This window comes from Necator americanus, chromosome IV (genome assembly GCF_031761385.1).
Source record: "Necator americanus strain Aroian chromosome IV, whole genome shotgun sequence".
In the NCBI taxonomy this organism is placed as follows: domain Eukaryota; kingdom Metazoa; phylum Nematoda; class Chromadorea; order Rhabditida; family Ancylostomatidae; genus Necator; species Necator americanus.
In genome coordinates this window covers 20,439,782-20,467,476 of record NC_087374.1, presented here as the reverse complement: position 1 = coordinate 20,467,476, position 27,695 = coordinate 20,439,782, and the positions used below count along the sequence as shown (strand labels likewise).

The window sequence follows — 27,695 nt, the reverse complement described above, 5'->3', positions numbered from 1 at the left end:
ACAAAATTTAGATGAGGAATGATGATGACGTAGGTTAAATTGCTGGAAACAGTCATCTTAAGCTTTGACTCTGTGTGGCTGTGGTTGCTGTTCGACTACTGATCGAGGAGGCATCGGTCGGAACTGTTGATGGCCAGGTGGCGGTTGGGGTGCAGAAGGTCGCGTTAAGGATGCAGTGTTTACTCGATACAGTGGATGCGGTTCCAATTCTTGCCTCAGAAGAGCGATTAGCACGAAATCAGTGTTGTACACAGCTGTAAGTATGCTTTTTAAACATATTATTGATTGAAACGTAGTGCACTGTTGTCTACAACGAAAAAAAATCGAAAAAAAAGGAAAATGAAAGAAAAAATAGCTCAGAGACATAAAAAGTAAATAAAGAGAACCAAACAATATCCTTTTAACCATGCAGTTTTTTTTTTTTTCGAGATAATGAGCAAGTGGAGGGCAACAAGGAAAAGTAGCCAAAACTCACGGAAATTGCACTCGAGCAAGTACTGCACCATCCGTAGATCGCATTCACAGCTTATCACGATGTAGGGAGCATCAGTTTCAATACATCGAGCTGAAACAAGAGGTCTATTTTACTCGGCTCCAGGATGTGCAAACGATAAACAGAAGCATGGTGATTTCGTTATATTCTCACAAACATACCTATATCGGCAGGTGCAGGCCGATCCTCGTGAACGGTGCCGCCAGCAAGTCGGATCAACCTCGTCAGCATTGTCCGGCTCGGTTCCACCGAAGGAGTGATGTAGAATTGGACGTCCTAGAATCGAAACTCCTTTTTAGAAAAAAAACCCAAATAAGCGACGTGGTCAGATAGGAAAAATCATTCACAAAAAAGACCGAAATCAGACCACACACAATGTAAGATTTGAACAAAATCCTAAGAAACCTCAAACAGTTTCCTATGTCTCGCTCGAACCACGCTGCGCTTGCAGTTGTATCCGAGGTGTCGCTCCTGATCTTCGTCGTGCAAGAAATAGTCAAGGGTGTCTAGAACGAAAATAAATAACTGTTAAATTCAGTAAGCTCCAAAGTTTAAAGGGAGATGGATGAAGAAAAGTAAAAACGAGCTACCTACCCATCCACTGCCGACACTCGTATCCATGCACTATCCAGTACGGATTCACGATATTTCTTCCGAGACAAATCGCTTCCAGGAGCTTTTCTGTGCGGCGTCCATTTGTTGTGACAAGATGTGTGCATTCTGCGATCTCTTCGCAAGCACGGCCGCCGAGAAATCGAAGTTTCTAGAGAATATATATTATGAAGAAATAAGAAAGAAATATTGAACGAATATAATTACAGAAGAACAAGAATGACTAACTTGGGTCAGCACATGTTTGTTCTCCTCATCTATGCCAGAGAACGCGACCACGTATTCAGGATGGGTGCCGCCGGATTTTTTGCGTTCCTCAACTTTGGCTGCAATCTCTGCTTCGCTCGGAGGAGCCGACTGAGATCTGGAACGAAATGGAATAGAAGTGGTAACGAAGTCTTTGTCAAGTGCAGATCAAATTTGTTGCATGACACTTCCAACATGGCAGGTTCGGCACAGTATTGTATCAAGACAATACGTCGAAAGCAGGTAACAGAAGAAATGTCAGTAAGAATACAGGGTATGTAAACTGCAAAACAGAATGCAAAAAAGGATAAACTGAAACAACTGACCGCAATTTTTTGTTCGGAAACACCCCTTCGTCGTTCTCGACTGTTTGTTTCGTGTCAAATGAACGACGCCACTGCTCGGGTGAAACAATAATCGGCATCTTCCACGCAACTTAAAAACGACTTTTATGAACTGGAATTTTATTTTCTTTACTGCAGTAAAAAGGCATTCATATGTGAACTCACGAAGTAATTGTTTAAACTGATCGTTAATCATTTCGAGGGCGTATGGACCTGGTGATACTCCCTCACACGGTTGGCCCAACTAAAACAGGAATAGAACGTACGCGACACGGATTTGAGACTTTTTTCTTTCTTCTTACAATCCGTAAGAAAACAGAGACCAAATTAAACCTGATATCGTTGATTATCAACTTCCACTCGTTGTCCAGCATAATTATCCGCGAGCCATTGGTAGTTAACAACAGGAATTTCCCATTCTCGAGCTTTTTCAACTTTTTCTACTCCAGGACTGCAGAAAAGGAGATTTCCAACGTCACAAAATAATACAAATTTATTACGACCACAAAAGAACATTAATCAAACATGCACTTCGAAACGCTGTAACTCGCCTCAAGATCAGCTTTACCAATCGAAATAAGAACAGTTGTAGTCCACACATTATTGCTAACGAGACATAAACCTGCTTATTCCCGCTGCATAAAACTCCAAGCTTTTGGATTCCACAAACTTCCGAAAGTCGTTTTCGGCATCACCTTGGTTTTGGAAGATGTTATCTCTTAGGCAGCTGTCCAGATATTTGAAAAGTCAGTTGAAGAAAGGTCTGGCGAATGTGGTGGCTGAGCCAGAGTCTCATAGAATAACTCGTTCAACTTCGGTGGCGTCGTCTTTGAAATGTGTGGCCGGGCATTGTCCTGTAGGAGCAGGGTCAAGCGTGTAGTTGAAAAAAAAACACCCCAAAAACGACCCCATTCGTAGCAAACCCTCCAGAAAACGACTCTTGTATTTAGAGCAGTGTTCGCTGCAAATAGGTGTCATATAAAGGTCAGTTTAGCTATTAGAATGAGGCCCTGATCAGAAATTACAGCTGGACTGGTCGGATTTTGGTAGCTTGAAAAAATTATGAATACATACATACATCAGTACTACAGAAGAGACGGAGGAAGACAAAGGTGACTACATTCTGTAAAGGAAGAATTGCGCTGTAAAAGGGTTAAAATGTCTCTCCCATGGACCCTCTTTTTTTTGAAAGCTAGATGAGAAAAAGTTTAGAAACTTGGCATTTTTCTTAGTTTTTTTTCAACTAACTTTTGAGAGAACGAAAACTGTTTGGAACAACGCGAAAATGAATTATGATAGCAAAAATCTTCCTCTACAAAGTCCTTCAAACCTGATTCTTTACAAAATACGTGCTGAGTTATTGGACATTGTTTGAAGTCACACAGATTTTGATGAGTTGCCAAAAATCTAAGATTTCGCACTTTTTCCCGTTGCGAGATTACGGTACAGCGGTTAAAAAGTTCGATGCCATATTTTGACAGAGCATCAAAGAAAACCTTTAGGTGCAAATTTTGGTCTCTCCTTGGTCTTCAACTTCAGAAGGGCGGCCGCAACCTTGTCTTCGAGGCTCATATCGCCACAACGAAACCTTTGGATTCAGTGGCGCCTCCCTCAGCCCAAACAGTGTTGATATTCCGAGCTGTCTCTGTGTCAGCAGACTTGAGCAGCTTGAACTCGTAGAAGAGTTGGTGAAAATCTTGCCTGGGCATATTATCTTCTAAATCTTGGTACTGACCAAATGCTGATTATCGTTCAAAATCACTTCAGCACTAATAACCACAAAGAAATGCGCTACAAAACGTTCCAAGTATTAAAGATTAGTCTAACCTGTAAAAAAAATTGTCGTGAAAATAAGGTAACGAGAAGCGCGAATTATTTTTGCACCAAACTTATATAAAGGTATAGACTTGAAATCTAATGCGAGGAGACGAGTGGAAAAAGAGAAACATCCATGTTAAATGCAAAAACTAACGCGTTAGCAATGAGGAGACTGTTGTGACGGCTCAGGTATGGCGTGAATTTAGCTCCCATTGTTTCCACCATGAATTTCATTGCTGCTCTTTCACCCTCATCAAAACCAGAGAATGAGACCAACTAAAAAGAAAAAAGTCCTTGAAAAAATAAGAAATCCATGAGCCAGGATGAATTACTAGAAGCGAAGTGGCGACAATAGCGTAATGGAAACAACCATAGAAGAATAGGATAAAAATGAGACGAGAACCTTCCCCAGCAATGGACGGCATCCATCGATGAAAACAGACGGCAAATGAGCGTGCCTCCACGGGACATCCATTTGTTTTTTCATCAACACATCAACCAACCACTGCATCGTAACTAGTCGCTTGCGATCTTTTAACGCCTGAAAATAATGGAATCAGGCGTTTGTATATGTGCGTGATAGAATAACAATAATCAGAAACTACGAACAATAAATACTAACCAGATGAGCATGCTGTGTTCGAATTGACTCCACGATGACATGAGTTATCGCTCCAGCTCTTTCAGCATAAGCTTTCACTCCAAATTCTATGTCTCCGCCATGCATTCTGATCGCTAGAACTGTATTTGGCAAATCAAGCTTGTCCGTAAACATCCTGTCCATGTCAAACATATGCAGAACGCAACCAGCCAAGCAGATTTCCGGATGCACTGCAATGGAAACACCTCGTGATTTTAGCAAGCCAACTCCAATTAGTATTGAAACTATGATTTGAAAAAGTGGAACGACTGGTAGAACAAATTTATCCAGTCACATTTCCATAGGACAAGAGTGGAAATAAATCTATCAAAAATCAAAACCCGACCACTCATTAACACGTTCGGCTCGTAGGTGAAGAACTGACTGGGGATCACAGGTTGTTGAGGAGTCGGCACCATTCGCATAGGTTGTGTAACCATTTCTCCTGCAGAAATTGTAAAAAGGCTGCAATATCACATGGAGTTGCGAAATGAACCTGGCGGAAAACCGAGTTCACCGTTGCTCATCGGACGCGGCATGCCGGCTTGTGGAAGTATTGGTGCTTGTGTGGGCGACATCAGCGGTGGCGATCGCATGTCGGGTGTGTAGTGTGGAGAGGGTGTTGGCTGGGGAAATCGTGACCCTGAACATTTATGTTTCTTTAAATCGATATACACGTGAAGGTACATCTTCTTTTCACAAAAAAAAAATCTTTGCATCTTTCAGAGAAGAATTTAGAAAGATTGGCGAGATCAATCCAACTATTTTTTTGAAAAACACTGCTTCCTTGAAATCTTGCCTGTATTCAAACAGGAGCTTCATGTTCACAAATTCTTCTCTGTTCCAACAAATTGTCATCTAGGACACAGAAAACAAAAATTGTCTTCTTATGACTACGCAGGCAACTATAACTGCTGGGTAAACTCTGGTTAAGCTGAATGAGCGAGAAAAAAAAAAAACGAAAACATTTTGTACGTGCTACCTATTCTAGAGGAGGATCGTTTTAAGTCGTTTTTGGGAAAGCGTTCAAAACCGGAAAAAAGTCAGTTGAAGTACTGGAATAGCTAATTCCAAGAAATCAAGAGAGCTGTACTTTAAAATAAATGTTCTGTGCTAGAGCAGGCGAAAAGCTCGCCGAATGGCTGGAAAGAAAAAGCTGGACGGAAACGAGCTGAAAAGGGGAATGTGGCGCAAGCGAATTAAAGATTCAGAGCTACTCAAAATGCATAGCTTTCCCTTTCTTCGAGTGCAGTGCTGGGGAATGCTGAAAAACGTCGATGCCAACTCAATACCCACAACATTACTCCTTAATGTTAATAATTTTGTGTGATTCAAAAATTTGTCGAAGAAATTCAATGTCAAACGCCAACAACTCGGAACAGTATACTGTGCGCATAGAAAACACAAAGAAAACGTAGAATTCAATGACTGTAAAATAGAAGTAGAGGGGTACACAAAATTAATTTCGAAGTGTCTAGTGTCTTCTAAATTGTGGAGGAAAAAGAACTGATTTGGATAAATATAGGATAACGCTCGAGCGTGGAGTTGTGAGGACGGCACGAAAGCTGTTCGTGGACGACAAACCACTCAGGGAACAGCTATATGAAGCGCCGGTGAAAGTGATAACAGTGAACGCGATGTCATGTCTAGGCACAAATTTTTGCTTGTACTGATGGTATTGAAAAGGACTGAAAGGCGTGACTTTATGAAATGTCACAGACCAAAATCAAAGAACTAATTTACAGACGAAGAGTTCACTTGCGTTATGAGTTCGGAAATCTTACGGCAACTCAGTCACACATTGCAATTTTTCTCTGTGAGTTGTGAGGACTGTATAAAAATTTATGCACAATGTATACTTCTTATTAGAATCTTTTACGTTTTAGAGTGATAATTATTATGCACAATTAAAGCACAACAACTGAATTCAATTGAAGCTGGAAAACGGAAAGACGATAAAATTTCCAGAGGTCTCAAGGAACAAAAAGCCTAAAATATCATATCCAGCTAAAATCACATCACAATTATCAACGATATAAAATATGAAAGGACCTGAATGGTACTAAGAGCATTACACACCATTCAATAGGAAGATCTTTTCGCGGATTGTCAACAGAAACACATAATTTGCTCATTCAAAGGAAACTCAGAGACCTCAGAGGGCGACCTTTATTTCTCTTCAAGTAAAGAATCGTCTTTTTTTTGTTCCTTCAACTTTAAAAAGTTTCAGTCCTAGCACCAAAAATGAAACTAAAGAAGAAGCTGACCGTTAGGAGTATACGGCGGCTGAGGTGTTTGCGGAGTGTGAGGCTGTGCTGCAGTGCCTGTCGTGTACACTGGAATCAGTAAAATAGAATTTTTCGGTACATTGTTTTGCTCTTAAGTTTTCAAAAACCTATTAAAATGGGGTGTCAGTACATTTTAATGCTGTACGCATATTTTATATTAGCGTTTTTTCCTGTTTAACTGTTTGCATTCGTATCGTGCGCTGATACTCAACCAGCTGCCCAGGCTCAAGAACATTCCTCCGTTTGTGCGCGGTTGCTGTATTGCATGTTGTTACCGTGTTTAGCCCCGTCAATACAGTTTGCCCATTGATTTTGAATTTGAATTGACCCAGAGAGTCACGTGTGGACCAATCGCATATCGCGAAATGATGGACTCTATGTAAAGACCGTCATGCAATCGTACAGGTGAGTCAATTAGTTCTTCGTGTCAAATGTTCACCTCGAGCGCAGAGTCAGGTTCGACGGTGGGGAATGGATATCTGTGACTTAAAGGCATCACCCCACGAATCTGGAGTGGTATGGATTTCCGGTGTAGTATTCCTATCGGGATCGTAGATTATGGGGAGGAGGGTGATTTCGTTCATTTCTTCCTAATTGCCTTAGAAAACGACCCGGAAAATACGGCTTCGAGCGTTCCGGCGCACTATTTTCTACAAGGAGTTCGATTGGAGCGCGCCAGCCCTGTGCGGCGCTGCATCTTCCGGGCCGTTTTTTACGGCAATTAAGAAGAAATGGACGGAGGCACATCCCTCACCATAATCTACTATCCCGTATACGAATACTCCACCTGAAATCCGTACCACTTCAGATTCGTGGAGTGATGCCTTTAAGGGCAATGCTCAAGGTACTGGTGAGAAGCGGCCGAGACGATAGTGTCCAAGGGCTTCTTCCTAAAAGCGGATGGACATCCAAGGGATTGGTCACAAAATTCGGGCAACTGTCGCGAACCCGCAGCAGTGGACGGGCGGGCATTGCTTCGTAAAACGGTTATCTCCTGCTAAGTGAAGAGCAATGAAGGGAGACCTCAACCCACCATCGTTACCTTTACACAGGAACAGGAACAAGGTATAGACAATAATTAAAAAGACATCTTGCATTCAACACCGATTTTTTGCATTCTTCTGATTGGTGCTCATGGCTGAATTCAAGCATCAATTTAGATTTAGACTAGCTACTATTGTCAGTGGCCACAATGCGCACATTCAAATTCATTTAACCTTAGTAGCGATCGACAAGGAGTGATGGATAAATTACATTTCTAGACACAAAACGTACAACAACAACAGATGTATTACGATTCAAAAGACGTGCAGTAGATGTGCAACACATCTGTGACATATCACAACCTAAAACCCATTTTCGTGTGGGTAACAGTTTACCGTTATGCGAAAAATGTGTGACCCATCAATTGTTCACGCAGAATCTCCATATCATGGTCCGTGTTGTCCTTTCGAAGAACATACCAATTGCTTACAGAAACAGCTCAGCCCTTTCGAAGAACATACCGATTGCTTCAACCTTTGATTAATCACTCAAATTCGTTTCCAAGTACATAAGTCTAAGTTTCGTAAGAAAAAAGTGATCCGCTAAGAGCAAATAATTCGAAAAATTGGATATCAGAGCAAACTATGTAGCTATATAACTAGAGACATTAAATATGTACATAGTTGCATGGCTTTTTTTTTGCAGTTCAGTGCAGGTGTAGTTACGGCCCTGTCTCACATATGATTTGTAGACAGAAAACGACAAATTAAGATTATCTAATTTATTTATAACAATCTATTTTAATATTGCAGTCGCCAATAACGGTCAATGCGCTCCTCTCCAGGCAATTTATGGCAAATGAAAACCATGTGAAAAGTTCAGGGAAAACTGATGTAAAGCCATTTAAAAAGTGCGATTCGTTCTCAAAATCTATCACAAGAGTGTTAGAATGTCTTCATATAGATTTCAAACACTTAAATCATACGTTTTTTGGATGAAAGTCATCACCTTCTGCAACAGATTCCAATAAAACTGAGACATGCATGGAAGGTTGTATTTTCTCAAAGGATAACGTAAGGAACTTACAACAGATTTCCTTGAAATTTCCAGAGATTCATACTTGTTAGAAACTTTTTTTTTGCGAATTCAGTCATACTCTCGGCTCACCAGAATCTCAGAAACCCAAAGGAACTGATGCAGATACATCCGGTTTTCATAACATCTCGAAAATCCTCAATTAGTTAGCGTTAGGCTTGAAAAACCAACAAAGAACAAATTTTATCCGTTTATTTTCTGCACACAATATATTTGATTCCGCCAATCGAGAATGGTCTGACCAAAAAATTTCTCGGAACGTATGTGGTTATGCCAATTAACTATGCCTCGACCAAATTACCCGCGTTGAATGAAAAAAAAGAATAAATTTTCGGCTCTGAATGCTCAAAGCTTCAATCCGATTTCATAGCTGCGAACACTTAATGACAAATATGAACAGAAAATTATACGTCACTTAGAATTAAATCCTGCTCCAGCGAGAATCGAATCGTTAAATATCGGAAATACTTCAGCGCAGTTCACGACATACTTTGCCATGAGGCACGAAAGCCACAGCACGCAGCATGTTTCGAAACCGAAGAAATAACTGCGGAGAACTCGAGAATGTTTTCCAGCAATGACACAAATGAACAGCAGCATAGATTAAAACGTAGCGGCAAATTTACCAGCACGTAACGTACGTTTACGCCGCCGTTTTTTTCAACTGGAGAAACGGCGAAACTTAGCAATAGCAATGCAGAATTTGAACAGATGAAACTCTAATTTTAAGAAAATTGGGCAACAATATTAGAAACAAAGGTGCATTCTGACTATTTGCTCAATTAAAAGAGAAGATGTTCCCTTTTACTTCAGTGAAAACGGAAGTGTCTCTGTATCTCGCAAGAGACTATTGAAGCGTAAATAATATGGTCATTTATAAATAGCTATAAATAGATAAACTACGAATATTCTAATGATATAGTTCCAAAAAAAAGCAGTATAAATTACAAATTACACATAAAATAACAGAAACATTTAAAAAAATAACAGTCCGGAAAATGGTATGCTAGACAACAACAGTCTCTGAGAGAGCATGCGTCGTCAAGGTGCGTGTTTGCACCTATTTCCTTTTTAAAGAGACATATGACACGATGCGTGTAACCGAAACCCTATGCTGAACATTACATATTTCGTCACTATCTAAACAGATTCGCAAGAACACGATGGTCCAATCGAATTGTGTAGTCTCTGCAATTTTCGATGCGTACCGATTGGCTAACTGACCGCCACAACTTTTATGATACGCGAACTCGAAAATAATAAGTAGAAGAAATTACTGAAAAAATGTGAATAGTACGATCATCCGAGCCCATTGAAAAATTACTGAGAAAGGAAGGAGACGAACAAAGTGATGGGAAAACGCAGTCGCAAAAAACTGACATTCGCACTGTTGTCAAAAATGCTAAATGCTACTTTAATTCAAACCGCGACAGAGGTGTGCATTTGTTGTGGCAAATTGTAATCATCATTTTCGGGAGAACCTAATTCAAACAAAAGAGCTACCATGCGAACAGGGATGAATTATAATTTTTGGAACACATTCAAAGCGTAAGCGAAAATATTAAGGTGATAAACAAGACAAATGAACACAAACTAAAGCATCTGTCATGCACGAGAACGCTCTAGCTAGTAATTCCAGACTAACTACTTTAACGGTGGCCTAAAAGGACACTTAGCCAGTTTCGCGGAATCTCCAAATAGCATATTATGCACGACGGAGAACTCTCATAAAATTCGAAAATCCGCCTAGTGTTGCGAACATCTAAGAGTGGATAATCAGAGTGCAATTTATATCTCACGACGTCGAGCTTGCTACTAAATAAATACATTCCGGTAATGTACGAGAACCTACCATTCAATTCTACCGCCCCGCGTAGCATACTATTAAGCATATCGGGGCTGGGTATTTTGAGCATTCCCTGCTCCTCGAGGAGTTGTCGAGCAGGCGCTTTGCGAGGCCGAGTTTGTCGAAGGTGAAGGTGTTCTGGACTCAACTGAGCAGTCATCTTTACGAAATCAAAACAATTCCCCCTGTCTTCGATTGGAGAAGAACAGTTGTGCGCAACAGACGTGCTTGGTAGTCTTGTCGTCATTATTTCCTCCTGCTGTGGCTCTGCCACCTCGTAGCTGATGAGTGCTCGCGGCGAGGCCCGACAACTTGCAACACTATCCATGCATACTTGTCGCGGATAGTGTGAATGCATCTGAAGCAGTGGAGATAACGACGACGAGAGGACGAGAAGTAAGGGGAAAATGAAAAATAACGAAGCAAGAATAGTTTTGAGTGTTAGACAAGGACTGAGAGCACAATACAGCCAATTCGATTAGAATCTGAACTAAAAAAAAAGAGGTAAAAAGTCCATTCCATTGAAATATATCTAATTTTCGACAGTAGAAAGGGGAAGCGTTACGAGAACAACGATAGTTTCGAAAGCTTTCCCCCAACTCAAAAGTGGCAGAAGTGAAGCTCAATCATCTACACGGGAAACCGTAATCCAGCATGTGGGAAAGTATGGTGTGAAAAAGCAAAAATCTCGAATAGTACATCAAATTAATTCAGGAGGTAATCATAACTTCAGATACAAAATGAAATCCTTGTAATAAACATGAGAAATCATTCAAGCGCATAATCAGGGTGAATGAACGATTGAAGGATGAACAGTTATATTTGTGCAAAAGGATCTCATTCTGGTGAAGGCACAGTTCGATAATTCATTCAAAATGAACTGGGAAAGAAATTAATAGAGAACAATACTCGCAAAGGATTAAAACTTATTAACGACAAGAACCCTTCAATCTCTTACTGTCGTGAACGAAATTACAGCGTTATTATTTAGAATGCTCAATTTAAAAAAAAATCATATGAGGAGACAGGTGAAAGTAAGCACGACAAAGCGGAAACGAATAGAGGTCTGGATGAATTGTAACAACTAATGAATCCGATTCAAAGAGAAAGCTATGCAGGCACGAGAAAGCGAGAGAGAAAAAAGATGAAAAGACGAAACTACTGGGGTACGTTTCTTTAGGACAACCAATCGGCAATTTCCTCGTCAGAAAATACTGTTGAAGCAAAAGCGTCTGTAGTACAGTTCTCAAAAATTCCTTAGGAGGCTGACGAAAACCACAGAAGAAAATCAAAAAGGGAACCATCTGAAATTCACCGTAAAAGAAGTTTTTATGGAGAATTCAGATGAGCCCAGACATACTCCAAATTGATGCGGCCATTTACGTGACCTTTACTTCACCACATATGTAGATGACTGTGATGACCACAGCAACTATTAAACTGTCAGACAAGTCTATAATTTAATTTAATTCTATATATTATAAGTCTATAATTTAATATGCACCTTCAGCAGTGAGCAGGACTCAAGCACAGCTCTCCTTATTTGTCAGGACAGAAGATCTGCTGTTACGCACAACTTGACAAGAGCTGTGTCAATCCCTGAATTTCCGTCCACAACTTGTTATTATATTCATTTCATTCATCAATGAACTTCAGCGATAAGTGGATTCGTGAAATTTGGGCAGGGGTACCAATGAAGGACTGAAAAACATTAGCAAGATGATTCTAGTACTAGTCATGCCCAAATTTTCTCTAAATAATCTCTTCGAATAAGCAAAGAGAGGGATCACTGAGACGAATTCTTGAAAAATTCAAGGAGAGAAACAATAAAATGACTATGGAGAAACGTATTTTCCTCTACTCTTAATTACCATCAGCACATTATATGTATATATCCTATTTTAAGGATGTCATGAGAAATTTGTTCTGGAAACTCAAATTTTAAATATCACCTCTATCACCGCTGAATGTTACCTTGATTTCTCAGCAAAGTTGGAAGGTAATTATATGTGTCACCAAAAAGTTCAGTTTTAGCTCGAATAATGATTTACTTTTTTCCAACTACAAATCATTATCTGATATTTCATGAAGACTCATATACTTACGAATATGAAAGAATATAATTGTTTATTGCAAACCTTACAAAAGTTCGAACATTCTCGTACTGACCACAGAAAAGAGCAAAGAGAAAGAATTTTTTTTTAAAAAATTAGGAGGAAAGTACAGAAATAAATATTCCCTGCAAAACCCTTGATTTTCAAGATATCAATGGAGCTTGCCGTTTTGCGGTTCTAGGTATTGAAAGAGCACATCAGCACGTAGATATGAGATGATCGTAATTAGTTTTGACTTTAAAACGAAATGAATAGTAATTTCGTTACTAAAGACAGGAAAACCCATTCAAGCGCTACAAAATTAACGATCAAGCGGAGCGTACAAAAGGAGTGCCATATACAAATGCACACCTAGCCAACTGCAAACCGAGACTTTAAAAAAAATTCGGGGGAAATCATAAACTTCAAGACATCATAACACGGTGGTTACAATCAGCATATATTGAAAGGAAAACTGCTATAAAATAAAAGAGGAAGAAGCGAATGCACTCAAAATCTTCACGGATCTGTAAGTCTCTTCGTTGCAGTAGACAACACTGAGTAGAAGATATTCATAAAACTGCTACAACTTCCTTAGGAGAACGAGACGCTACAAAATACCCTCGAAACGAATCCGTTCGATTTATATTTCACAACGATTCAATACGTCCGTGCGTGCATACAAAACCCTCTAAGAGCCAACTTAACGGGAACGAAAACAGAGAATGAACAGTTGGGCGCTCGCAGTGAGAAATCGCCATCCCGGGTCGTATAGTTACCAAGCATCAACAAAAACCTCTATTTGAAAAGCTCCACTGCGTGACTTAAAGCAGAAAAGAGATAACGTTGCATGTTGCCTGCACTCATCACGAATGAAAATTTCGTAAAGAGGTAGGTATAATCGGGTGCGTAATCAGGACCACAACGGAGCACATAAACCGCAACCAATCGACACTGAACAGTAACTTAAAAGAGTACATATGTAATTGCTTCAGCTATATGCCAGTAGTCTGCATTTCAGGTGTATTCTGAAACACTACAACAGAAAACGAGCTCAATCCCGGCGTACGACAATGATATTGTCGTACGCCAGGAATCATAAATGTTCTTGAGATTTCTGCAGAAAGAGTCTCGCTGTCCACCTAAGGGGGAAACGAATGCGACAATGCCACCAAAATTTCGAAAACTGCGTTTTCAAGAAGGTGAAGAGAAGAGAAGAAATAGCCGAAAAGGGTTGCGTCACTTACCAACATTTCTCATCGTAAACACTCATAACATTATAGCATTCACAGATTTCACATTTATGAAGTTTGAAGCACGAGAAAAAACGTACCGCCTTTCCCTTATTTTTCTCTTAAGAGGGATTCAACGCATCAGTGGATTTCACTGTATACCGCTTAGCTCGGAATCTCCCTAAAGTTCCGCTTCAGAAGAATTCTCGACACTATTTCAAAGTGAGACGGAATACTCAAAAGTTAGCGTCACGCAATTCTGAGAGTCATAACGTGAGAAGTGAAATCATAGGAAATCTGATCACTCTCATCTTCGGATAACTTCAATGCTACACTTGATATTGTATTCATTGAAATGACAGCATTGAATTTCTTGCTACTCTTTCTTCACAACTTTTCTGCAACACTACCGCGGAGGAATGGAGGTAACCGCCGCATTTTTTTTTTGTTGCATTTCGTGTATTTCGCCTCAATCTCCGTCACCCTGAAGGATCCTGTCAAATTCAAAAAATCGGCCACGAGTTCGAGTTCGACGCCTCTGAATGACTTGATAGGGTTCTATCAGGTAAACTTATTCTAGTCTGCAAGTCTTCATTAGCACAATACTCTCGAAAACAGGAAGGAAAGATAGCCCTTTGCTTACTAAAGAATTTAATCAATGGCTTTAAAGATGAGGTCTGTTTTGGTTCCCGCAGCTGCTTAGTTGAGATCTAAATCTTCCCAGTTGCACTTAGTCCGCGCTTAGTCCCTGTGTGTGTGTATGTGTATGTGTATGTGTATGTGTGTATGTGTATGTGTATGTGTATGTGTGTGTATGTGTATGTGTATGTGTATGTGTATGTGTATGTGTATGTGTATGTGTATGTGTATGTGTATGTGTATGTGTATGTGTATGTGTATGTGTATGTGTATGTGTATGTGTATGTGTATGTGTATGTGTATGTGTATGTGTATGTGTGTGTGTATGTATGTATGTATGTATGTATGTATGTATGTATGTATGTATGTATGTATGTATGTATGTATGTATGTATGTATGTATTATTTGTGTATGTGTATGTTTGTGTGCATGTGCGTATATATATACATATGTATATATATATATGTATGTATATATGTACATATATATATGTATATATATGTATATATATACATATATATATATATATATATATATATATATATATATATATATATATGGCACGAAAATACTCCTTAATGATGCAAAACTCTGCACCGGTGAGGTACCGAACCATCCCCATGCGCCCGATACGCGATAGACGAGCACTCTACCTTTTCACCATTGTCCAAAATTATTTGGACTCAGGTATGCATGTTGGCTTTGATAAGGCAAGTTAGTTTCTCTCATATGTTAGTACTTCATACTTTTATGTTAATGTATACTTCCAAATTTGCTAGGTATCATGCTGTATATGCATGCATGCATTGTACCATGCGTTCTGTACTGAGCCTTGCAGCTTTGCTTTAAAGTATTCTGTCACAATCAAAAAATCTAAGCACTACAAATTTATGTATTGTTATTTTATCTACACGAAATGTAGCTAACCAGAGGTAACTTCTCATTAAAAGTCATGAGGCTGTGGGAGACAAACCTCATTTCTTTTATCGCACGAACGTTGATTTGGCACGTTCACTACTCCATTACAACCAATTCAACATATTACGTACTCTATGGAAAAGCAACTGATGCGACGCATCACTAACATTCGATGGCACAACGTGATGTATGTCTGCTTTTATTGCGGCAGTCATGTGGATCAATCCCTGATAGGAATGTGATTTTAGCAGTTGGTGTAAGAGAGTCTGGAGAGCAGTGACGAACTTCCTAACATCACTTGAAAAAGCAATCTCGATGCTGTTGCTGGCGGAAAAAAAGACATCTACAAGCAGAATTCGTGATAAAATTAGTACAATGAAGACTCCACGAGTTTCTGAATACCAACGTTCAAAGTAAATTCCATGCAATAGAGCCAACTGAGATTTGTAGAGAGAGATTACTCCTATATCTCAACAAAGTTTGGTGTTTATATAATAGCTTTCCTAGTTTTTTTTAAACCTAGCATAGAAAAATTCTAAATTTTGCCCCACACTTTCGAGTTTTTCTCAAGTAGCTTTCGAGAGAGCCATATTACCTACAGAGACCAAAATTTGCACCTAAGGGTTTTCTTTGATGCTCTGTCAAAATATGGCATCGAATTTTTTAACCGCTGTACCGTAATCTCGCAGCGGGTACGTGCGAAATCTCAGATTTTTGGCAACTCATCAAAATCTGTGTGACTTCAAACAATGTCCAATAACTCAGCACGTATTTTGTAAAGAATCAGGTTTGAAGAACTTTGTATAGGAAGATTTTTGCTTTTACATTTTGCAAAAAAAAGAGGGTCCGTGGGTAAGATATTTTAATCCTTTTACAGCGCAATTCTTCCTTTACAGAAAGCAACCACCTTTGTCTCCCTCCATCTCTTCTGTAGTCCGCATTTCATATTTATTTCAAGCTACCAAAATCCCACCAGTCCAGCAGCAAATTCCAATCAGAGCCTGATTCTAATCGCTAAAATGACCTCTAAATAACACCTTGATGCGAAGAACGGTGCTCTAAATCCAGAAAAACTGTCGGTGAGATGTTCCTCTCAGTAATTTTTTCCGGTTTTGCAAAAATCAAGGTTCCGGCAGGGAACGAACTCTCAACCGTCCGTTTCTGTTGTCGATGGGTAAAATTCTTTGTAAATAGTAGGGAATAGTGTGAAAATGGTTTTAAAACATGTTCTCCGTCTTTTCTAGGCGTTTTTTCCCCATTTTCTTCCATTTTGCAGGAATAATGGTTCAGTAATGTTTCCTTAAAGTGAGCTGTCAGTGATGTTTGTATTATATTATATATTTTTATTTTACTTGCGGCACTTTATATTAGTATTCAATATAAAGCGCCGCAAGTAAAATAAAAATATTAGTATTTAATAAAGTGCATCATAGCCCTATTAATTAATATTTGCTATATTATATTATTTGGTTTATTTAATAAATGTCGAATTTGTTTCTTTGATTTTGTTTATCATAATTAATTTTTTCACTGCTATATGAGTGGCTATACTAGAAAGACTGTGAAAGACGGGATCGTTTTCTGGAGGGTCTTCTATGGAGGGGTCATTATCAGGAAGGTTTTCTCCCAACTACACGCTTTACCTTGATTATAGCTGTTACCGATACCAAAATGTTCGAAATAGCATGTGCGTTATGAATATGTAACTATCTTTTAACTTTTCAAAAAATACATTAAAAAAATCATACTTTTATCATATAATTATCTCGGACTCGGCCTTGTTAACGTGTAGCCACAAGTAATTTCTTCAAAAAGTATTTTTGCGGTAGGTTTTAAAAGTCCTAATTATATGCAATCGATAGAGCTCTCAAGTACGAATCTATCGATGTGTAGATTAATAAAGAGAGATCAAATTGAGGTATGTTATGAAAAAATAGATGAGAAATTAGCGATACTACTTTAGCTCCACTCATTCTACAAAGATTATCTGCTTTGTTTAAATCAGTTTTGAATAGCAAGCCCTTTTCTTCAATTACATAGTATGCTTGACGTTATTAAAATGTACGATAAAGACTGCCGCAAACTAATGCATATGCGTGACATAGAAATGCCAAATATTCAACTCAGACACAATTAACAACATTTACCACACTGCTGCAAAGGAAAAAGATGTATGTTTCTAAAAGATTAAATGCAAAACTTCACAAATAGCTCGTTATCGCGAGATTACCCAACTTGTCCAGGTTACTCGAATCACTCATTCTACAAAGATCGACAAAGTCTCGAAAGCAGTTGGGGAATAGGAAACTGCCACAGAACCAATCCCATGCAGAACACACTGAGATAGATTGGACATCGCCCATACAGATATAAATGATCATTACTCTTGCAATGCACAGTCAAAAGCGACATTCGCCCCAATCCTACTGGTATCACCGCAAGGAAACCAGTCAATAACTCATTTCAAGGCAATTCACATTAGTACATTGCGGCGCCGCATATGGACAGCAACTCTAGAAACGAAGGAGGCAAAACAACATAACAATACACTAGGATTCACAGAATAGCTAGAGGAGATACCTTACTGGAACGGAGGAAATACTGCCAATAAACAGAGGAGACGTTAGCTGCTGTATGTAGTCGCCTTTTCGCTCACTCTGCCCACAATCTCACCGAACATAACGAAGTGAATTGATTAAACGCACTCGAGAAGCAAGAAAAGAACATGCGACTAGGCATGCAAATGCCAGGTTTCACTGATGGAGAATATTAAATGCAGTATTCATTCAACGTTCCAAAACTGAAGTTCTGCCAGAGAGCAGAAACCTATCTCGCAAACAAAAAAAAAACACAAAGTGGGCAAATCAATAATTCAATCAGTAGAAAAGCTCCAAGTAGCTGTTAACATGGTAGAAAATAGATCCCATAGTGCACCAATAGACCATGAGAGGAACTGTGGAAAAAACTGATGATTAGCACTGCAGAGCACTTGAGCACAACAACCACATGAATCTCTTCGAAGACAAAAGTCAAACATCAAAAAGCACTTTGAGGTAGAAATGTTCGTGAAATCAAATGCATTTTGCTGTTGCGAACCCAAATTGTCCATACGGATAAAATTACGGAACGCGTATATAACGCGTTTTCCAAAGCAAACACTTTCACGCAACCCTAAGAAGGGGTCTTTGGCAAAGAATCGAACAAACGAACAGTGATTTAACTAGCTTTAAGACATCGAAATGAAACCTAAGGAATTTCGATTGTCGGATTTTGGTGTGGTCTTGGACGTTCTCTTGCACTTTGATCGCAGCTACGTCAAAATAGAAGATGCATAAAAACAACGAGGAAGAAATTAACGGTGGAAAACTTGTTTAAAGAACGAACTCGCAAATATATTCATCCAAGAGCTAGGAGGAACTGGAAAAGTATTACACACGATATGACTCGAATACGGAAAACGCCACATTGGGGAGATTGCAATGTAGCTCAACCGAAAGAATCTGCAGATCCCCTCTTCTTGAAATCTTGACGCTGGGAAATTGTTATGCCAACGAGGTGTTCCTGAAACTTCATTACTGGCCTGATGTTTCGACGAACCCGTCTTTATCAAAGGCCTGAAAATGGTTCGAAGTTTTTGACTCCATGCATCTCCCAACAAACTCTCCTTCTCTCCTTCCCAAGCGTCGATATCGTTCTAAGCACACTACGCAAGAACCCAAAACGCAAAACAAACTGAGTAGTCTCATCGACTAGCGGAGCTGGTGAACCACCACGTCCTTATAGATTTCCACCCAAGATCTAATGAGATCTACGCGCTGTACAGCATCATTAGGTGCTTCCGACTGGATAGTGTTAAGGAACTGTATGCGGGACAATCTTGTAGCTCACAGGATGTTACGAACGGCATAAAGTCATTCATTAGTAATTAATTGATAAGCACTCATTTTTGTTAATCATGAACGGATTCCTAATGGAAATCGAGAATGCTTCCGTAGCAGACATTTCTTCCTCGAAGGCTAATATAGATGCGTGTAAGGAGGGTCCCGGCGCAATTTCGAGCATGTCCCGGTCATGCGTCGTCAGACTAATTAGGGATGGGACGTATCTTAAAGAGATTCACTTTCGTTGACACCTAAATAGTTGACTCTGCTTACCCACCACTAATCATAGGCTGCACCACCGGCTACGATGTAATTCACTATCTACTAAATTTTTTTGGAGAATCAGACTCATCCACTGCAATTTTGTGATGTGGGGTAAACTTGTAATCGTAGCAGAAGAGAGAAACAAGAGAAATCTTCACGTGAAATATGAGATAAGGATGCACTTAATAGCTTCAAATTACGCATATAAAAATTTTCATTTAAACGGAACATTCCAGCTTTCAAAGGTAGCAATAATGAGAATTATCACTATCCTGTGATTCCCGAGCTTTTTGTAGCCTAATTTATTTCCGTAGAGAAGGACTTTCTGAGTCTCTGACTTCTTGGAACTTACAGGAAGAAGAAGAGTTCAAATTCGATGAGATTTTTAGACTTTCTGAAGGTAATATTTTAATACAAACTCACTTCCTTTCTTTACTAAAACACCATACAAAATCATCAAATCTACCTATCTCTATTGTTCTTCGACTTATTCGGTAATCTCACTCACACCACTCTTTGCACATATTCCTCGTAACTGCACAGTTCTTTGCGTCTCTGTCGCTAGAAGAGAGAAAGAAGATCGAAGTAAATTATCAGATAGAACGCCTGATGTGCAATGCCGTTTGTATTGGAACAACTAGAATTATGCTGGCGCTGCATATCAAAGAACATTCGGCTAGTAAAAAGTGTGGATACGCGGTGACACCATTAGGGCTCAAAAGGAATGAGAAACACGACGGGAGTGAGTTTGAAGTAAAGAATGCGATATTAGCCTACAAGGAAGAAATATCCGCTACAGAGGCATTGGAAGCATTCTGGATTTCCGTGAGGAATCCGTCCACGAGTAACAAAAATGAATGCATATCAATTAATTACTAATGACTTTATGCCGTTCGTAACCTCTGTGAGCTACAAGACTGTCCCAAAAGCAGTTCCTTAACACTATTCAGTCGTCAGTACTTAAAGGCGTCACCCCACGAATCTGAGGTGGTACGGATTTCAGGTGGAGTATTCGTATACGGCATAGTAGATTATGAAGAGGGAGGTGATTCCGTCCATTTCTTCCTAATTGCCGTAAAAATCGGCCCGGAAAATGCGGCGCGTGCACAAGGCTGGCGCGCTCCAATCGAACTCGAATCGTAGTAGGAAATAGCGCGCCGGAACGCCCGAAGCCATATCTTCCGGGCCGTGTTTTACAGCAATTAGGAAGAAATGGACAAAATCACATTCCTCTCCATAATCTACCATCCCGTATACGAATACTCCGCCTGAAATCCGTACCACCGTGATTCGTGGGGTGATGCCTTTAATGATGCTGTACAGTGCGTAGATTTCATTCTCCTTGGGTGAAAATCTACAAGGACGCGGTGGTTCAGTCCTCTAGTCCTGCAAGTCGGTGAGACTAGTCAGTTTGTTTTGATTTTTGAGTTCTTGTGTGGCTAGAGGCTAGTTCTAGTGTGCTTACAACGATATCGACGCTTGGGAAGGAGAGAAGAGGAGTCTGATGGGAGATGCATAGAGTCAAAACCTTCGAACCATTTTCAGGCCTTTGATAAAGACGAGTTGGTCGAAACATCCGGCCAATAACGATGTTTCGGGAAAACCTCGTTGGCATAACACGAAAACATAAATCCAATCAAAAGAACTCTTTTTTTATAGACGTGGACCAATGAATATCAACACTGACAAATACATAAGCACTATGTAATCATCGCACGGATTAAGACTTCTTCATAAAGTCCATCAAAGAAAAATACGATGTTCTTTGATTTCCTCGCAAAAAGAAAAGCCAGTGGACTACTATGGATGTGATCAGAAATACATCCGTTACTTTATAGAAGAGAAGAAGAAAAAATCCGAAGAACTGATTTTAAAGAGATTAGAGAAATATAACTCCACTTTGGTGATATATATGGGCGAAACGGAGGACCTACAAAAAGATCTGGAAGATTTTTGGAAAGGTGGAATATCTTCTACTACCTACTCATGGGATTTTTCGCTGCATTCGCAAATTTTCCTTGACAAGATAATTCATATTTCTGAATGAATAAGATCAAAGTGTAGTCTTCCCTAGATAGAATAGTAGGAAAAGAAATTGACCGAAGTTAAATGGCTGGGAATCGATATATACCTACAATGCGATACGTTTATTTGGTAGAAAATGTGATATTCTGATTGACTATTCAGAAAGTTAGGGGCAGGTGTAGTGTAGCGGTCAGAGGTTCCGCTTTCTGCACGATCGATCGGAGGTTCGAATCCGCCCTGCCCAAGCCTGTCATCCCTCCGGGGTTGATCAATTGGTACCAAAATCGTCTGGGAGGATAAAAACACCGACTCGACACATCGGCTAGCCACCGCAAGTCATTGTATAGGCCAGTTACAAGTTCGTAAACCTCAAACGATTCTGATTTGAAGTGAACGTGGGGGCGCATCCCAAGCGGATTGATTAACACCAGAAACTTTATCCTTTATTCAGAAGGTTGAGGGATAAACTAGAGAATCATCTCTAAAACTGTCGAAAATTTCACTGGCGAGGAATTTCCAGGAATTTCAACGTAAGAAATTCAGTCCGAAAGTTATAAAGTCGAATTTAATGTTTGAAAAATATAATCTTGTGTAAGGAAATAGAATCACGCTTAAGGGAGAACGGCGTATCGAGGAGGCTAATGAGCGTCGTTAATTGCACTGCGCATCTCCTGATACCGTCATAATCGCTACGGTAGCCTTATTGCTCCTCTTGTGCTACGTCTTCAAGAGGTTCACGTTCGTCTACATAGTGTGCTTGTAACTTAATATAAAATGAGGAAAGAATGAAATAGGTTTGCTTAAGTGATATGTAACTTAAAAATGCGAGTGAAAATGAGATTATCCTGTTTCGACTTGTTAGGTGGAAAACACTCTTTCATCTCTAGGAATGCAAGAGATGTTTCAAAAAAATGTCCCACTGATCGGTGTTATGCTATCTTCCTTACTTTTTTTTGTTTTCTAAGAATTTCTTTGCTTATCTAGCTGTGTAAAACTGGCATCCAACGATTAAGGAGGCGCGAATGCCTCGCAGACATACACTGTACCTAAAGGTATATCTCGAAGATACAAAGGTCTCTGTTCGCCAGTGATACATCTAACCTGTCACATTGATTTTATGCAGAGAATAGATAGAAATGAAGCGATAAAACGCTGTTGAAAGAAATTTGAAGAACCATACAAAGCTCTATTATATAAAAGTGTATAAAACGTGCACGCAAGCATTGAAATATTTGACATGCGCTCTATATAAACATTACATCAAAGTGAAATTTTGAAAAGGTAAAATTTAGAAAGACGTTTAAGGAATGTATACATTAATACAAGGTAAAAAGCGCATAAATTTACTGTTATTATAGCTGCTGCAGTTGAAGTTGAACAGGAATTCGGCATCGTTACACACACATTCTTATGCACTGCCAATTTAGAACACTAAGGGCATGAAATGTGTTAAATTATGAGATATATGGAAATATATGCATGTTATTTCTTTCCCTGGAGCATCTTTTTGAGATAATTTTTACTTATGTAAAGTTACATTGGATAGAAGGTCTACTTCTCTTTTATTCCCAATAATATGCGCTTAGTTTACTATATCCGTACATCCGTACATCAGAATTCACTTCGGCAATTCGTTTTTCATTCCCACCCCCACCCCTTCAAAATTCGCACTAGAGAGCAATAGGGAGGCGGGTGTAGGTGACCTCAGGCGGTCGTGGAGGATACCTAGCTGGTGGAGCGGCAGCCGTAATTACGCGGAGGAGCGCGGTGCTGAAGGAAGAACAGGAGCGGTCAGCTGGTTTTCACGGGTACCTCTTGTCCCGCACCCGCATCTAAGTGTTAGTGTTGTATGAAGGAAAAAAACCTCGCATTCTCCCCTTGAAAGGCACTATCATCAAAATCATTAGTAGCACATAGATGTAAACACATTTTGAGAAATCGAGGATAAAGATAATTCCAAACACTGTACTGCAACAAATACAGTACGCAATCTGATAAATCCACATTGGGGAGGAACGTCCAAGGGGTGTTCCACAACAATGGGTAAAACACTGCTTTTTGAACTAAATACTAACAAGTGTTTGATCTACAATTTATTTTCAAAAACATTCCGAATAGATCGAAAAACAATGACTTATCTCTGAATTTTCTTTATAGATGTTCAAAAAGGTATACTCGTTTTGACTAACGTCGTTCCCAGAATTTCAATAAAATGACTTTGAAGAATTGTACAAGCTGCAATAGCGCCCTCATTTTAACTCGCTGCGAGAATTCTTGAATGTTTCAGAAGAATCTTGTAGGGAAATTTCAAAATCCGCCAGATTTTTAGCTGCGTCCGACTAAGAATTTTGACAATTTTTTTTTCTCATCATATTATTCCAGCGGATTCATTAAGATTTCATGTACAGGAGACTAAAAACATGCATTTTAAGCAAGTCATATCTAAAACTTAACCAAGCTCTCTACAAGGTTTCCTCCCTGAGTACCACGCAACTGTATATTCATTGCACGTTAAAGTAAACAACAGGACGTGAGTTCCAAAACGTTTCTCAGCCTTTAAAAACTTAATCAGAGAATACATGATATTAACAACGGCACTATGAAAGGTAAAATCGTACTGCCCATCAATCTGAACTCCCTATAATGAAAATGTGTAAGCGAACGAAACAGAATGCAACAGCACAGCGAAGGGCTTAAACGACGTAATTATAAAGACCGTACTCTTTTCATACAGTAATTCAATAATGCAGTAATGCACCAATAGGTGGTCACCCTTAACTCAGAAATGTGAAAAAGAGCACTGTCCTAAAACAGAAAAAGTTGGAAGTGCAGTGTTTTAAATTTGTTAGAGAGAAGACATTACCATAATGAAGCACTAACAAAATTAATAGCTTCTAAGATACGAATTTTTTCACGTCGAATCTGAGGTGATGCGGGTTTAAGGTGGAGTATCCGTATACGTGGTCGTAGATTATGGAGACGGGGTAGTTTCGTTCATCTCTCCCTGCGTCACTGCAAACAGCCGACTCCAGAATGCTGTTTTGTACGACGTCATCTATTGCAATGCTCCACCTCTTGTGCCGCCTCCGCCCTGCGATTCGTCGAAAATCAATTCGGAGTGCCCCGATAGGCAGTAAGGGACGCTACACGTGCGAGGGTGGCGCGCTGCAATAGAAGGCGTCGTATAAAACAGCATTCCGGACGCAGCTCTTTGCAGTGATTAAGGGAGAGATGGACAGAACAAAGTACGAATGGTGTGAGAAGAATACGAATTGTGTAAATCGCAATCGACAACAATACTTACACATGCAGTTGTCGCCTATGAAGCAGGAAGCCGGGTACCTTGTTTGGCAAATTTGAAATAAACCAACAGCGAGACACTAGCAATAACTATATCAACGGAACAAAATGCAACTTCTCCTAGGAACCGTTAAGAAGTTTGGTAAAGGATGACGAGTCTAGAAAATTTCTGCTTGAGATAACATCTATCATCCATCTGAAAAGTTTCCTTTACTGTTTTATATATGCAATTCAAACAATGACTACTATCTCTTTTTTATAATTCACTGCTGTTGTTATTTCAAAATTAACTCTAACTACAGATACTTCACGAAAATAGTGCGTAATAATTGCAAAAGATTAATTCGGAACTTTTTCCAAACAAAAATATGTGACATCCATATAAGTATTGCCTCTTCAACATTGTAGTTGCCAATGGTGCAATAGGCCAGCCTTGGTTGAGGTGCGAAAATAGCCGGGCCGCAGAGTCTGATAGAAAATAATCTCAAATAGCTTTGAAAACGATATCACTCAACTCCAAATGCTGTGGCAAACTCAATTTTTTTTTACTTTGTTTCTTACGTCCTCAAGAAACCGAAAACACCAATTCGTCGAAAAACTATTCGGTTGGCGCCACCCAGGCGGGGCGGGGTTGGCCGAGGCGCAAACGTTGCGCATTGCAACATAAACCGTCATAAAAACAGCATTCCTTGGTCGTACGTTCCCACTGATACATGGAGAAATGGACGGAATCACCCCCCTCTCCATAATCTACGATCCCGTATACGAATACTCCACCGAAAGTCCCTACCACCCCAGACTTCGCTTTACTCCGACCCCTGAGGTGGGCATGTCACACTTCTTGCAATTTTTCATTGCAGGTTCGAGAAAAAACGAGTTGGATTATAATCCACTGCTTGCAAAATATATTTTTAAAAATATTTCGAGGGTCCATCAACACTCTTCCAAAAATAAGGCATTTTGATATCAGACCAATTTTTCTGATACACCCTGTATGCATAAACAAAATAACAAGAGCAGGTGCTTGGAATAATCTGTGTTATAGAGCTCCGTCAGAAGTCAGAGAATTCTTTGCACGTTCATTTTCATTCCACAACAGTAAGGACAAGTATACATATGCATACTGGATGGAAACGAAAAGGGCGAGGATTAAAGAACACTGTTGAGTGAAGTACTCGTTCGGGCGACGAAAGAAAATGCGCTCCTCTGTGTCAACAACACTTTGTGATGGATAGATTGAAACGGAGGAACAATTCGAAGACTGGGCAGCGCTACAAATGTTTCGGACAGAAAACGATAATAAGACAGAAACTCGCTATGAAAAACAACAACGGTCCACCTGAACTTTGTTCGCGATCCATTTGAAAGCTTTTCTGCCACAGAATAACAGGAATAGAATATATAATTTAACGTTGCAAGACGAAAAGACAAGTAGTTTTTCTCTGCGTGACGATAGATCGCCCTAGTAACCGTACCTATAGCAATACCATAACCACCTCCTGCTGGATTTACGCAACTATAGTGAAAGAAGCGTTGAATGATGACAGCATTCCACATTTATATGGAAGATTTGGAATTAAATAAGTAAACTGTACAAGCCCACAAGACATATTCTCAGACAATATCGCTACACGACCAGCGCATAAAAGGCAAACGAGGTCCAACGACCTGCACGTTTCGTAAAGTTTCAACCTGTCTGATGTGTGGGTGTGACCAACGTATGTTTACTAAACTCGCCAAACAAGAATAACTCGTAGATATTCTCCCTCTGCAATTTTGTTCCTTCGCAGATTCGTTCGTGGATTCCCAAACGAAACAGAAGTTTCTCAAAAAAAGGTAGGTCGGCTGACCTGTCTGATGTGTGGGTGTGACCATCGCACCCTGCGGAGACATGTACGGTCGCATTTGCTGATGTTGTGAGACCTAAAATGGTTTGTTTTAGAGAAAACTAACAGATCCCAAACAAGAAAGCAAAAAAGTTAAGGCCCTAAAGATTGCAAACAATGGTGTTTATTTCTGACGTGGGGTGGAATGAATTATGTGCAGTGGTTTTTTTTCTTCATGAAACGCTTATGCTTATGTTAACCTTCAAAAAAGTTAACTTCAAAGGCATTGGAACAGAAAACTGTCGCCGATATTCTATGATCAAAGAGATCACTCGAAAGTTGTAACCTTAGATCAAATTAAACCACATCCACATGAAGTGCAAAAAAGTCTAACAATAGACCTAAGAGAGTCGACCAAAATTTTCCTTGGGAAGCAAATTTTCCCAATCCAGGTTCGTAAGGATTTAAAGTGAATGAAATGATGCATGATGAGACGGAAATCTCAAAATGGAATTGATTTGCGAATATTAGGTAGTGATTTCAGAGTGTATGTCTAACTATATTTCCACTTCCAAAAGGTTTTACCAAACAAGCAAATGAAAAACGAAGGGAGTTTGCAACCGTTTGTACAAAGAACTGCAGTGAATAACGTCAGTTGCTAATCATCGAAAAGCATTGTGGTGCGGGCTGTTCAAAAGTAATGATTTTATTCTTTTGTGAAAAAACTACAAAAGAAGAAAACGATTGTTCTTCAGCTTGATGAAATGAGCAGCATGACCCCATTCAAAGGCAAAAATTTCCTTACTTGGGAACTTCTTATAGAATAGAGCAGGAAAAAATCTCAACGACGTGATTTAGATTGTTTGGTTCCTACTTATCAGGCCTCCGAAACGCAAAGCCATTGGGCAAACAAAAGTTTGTTCGGATACAATTGGAATATTATATGTAGCCACAACCGAAGATATAAAGTGAAAGGCAACTCCTTGTTTCATTTTCTTCGGTAAAAGGAATGAGACAAAAGGTTAAAGTTGGCAGGCAACCATTACAGACATTAGAGGGAGTAAAAAAAATTTCAATGCTCTGACCGAGTTCTTTAGCAATAGCAAAGAAGCTCTGCAACCACTACTCGCACACAAAATCAGCAGTGAAA

General features: G+C 39.5%; 1 protein-coding gene across 2 annotated transcripts; it reads right to left on the bottom strand.

Moving 5' to 3' along the window:
* Positions 1 to 57: 57 nt before the first annotated feature.
* RB195_002087 (uncharacterized protein) lies at positions 58 to 26,832 on the bottom strand (the record flags this gene model as incomplete). 2 transcript variants are annotated; one of them, XM_064199167.1, is made up of 17 exons in its annotated part: positions 58 to 254; positions 476 to 565; positions 655 to 769; positions 899 to 999; positions 1,088 to 1,256; positions 1,334 to 1,469; positions 1,678 to 1,786; positions 1,861 to 1,939; positions 2,029 to 2,146; positions 3,668 to 3,789; positions 3,917 to 4,054; positions 4,136 to 4,344; positions 4,500 to 4,598; positions 4,671 to 4,796; positions 6,421 to 6,489; positions 26,570 to 26,642; positions 26,806 to 26,832. In XM_064199167.1, 17 exons carry the CDS (start codon positions 26,830 to 26,832, stop codon positions 58 to 60), a joined length of 1,977 nt encoding a protein of 658 aa, XP_064055048.1. The 2 variants fall into 2 exon arrangements, with proteins under 2 accessions (XP_064055048.1, XP_064055049.1); XM_064199168.1 differs by lacking the exon at positions 26,806 to 26,832 and having other exon boundaries at positions 4,136 to 4,254; positions 4,321 to 4,344; positions 26,570 to 26,624.
* Between the last annotated feature and the right edge of the window lie 863 nt (positions 26,833 to 27,695).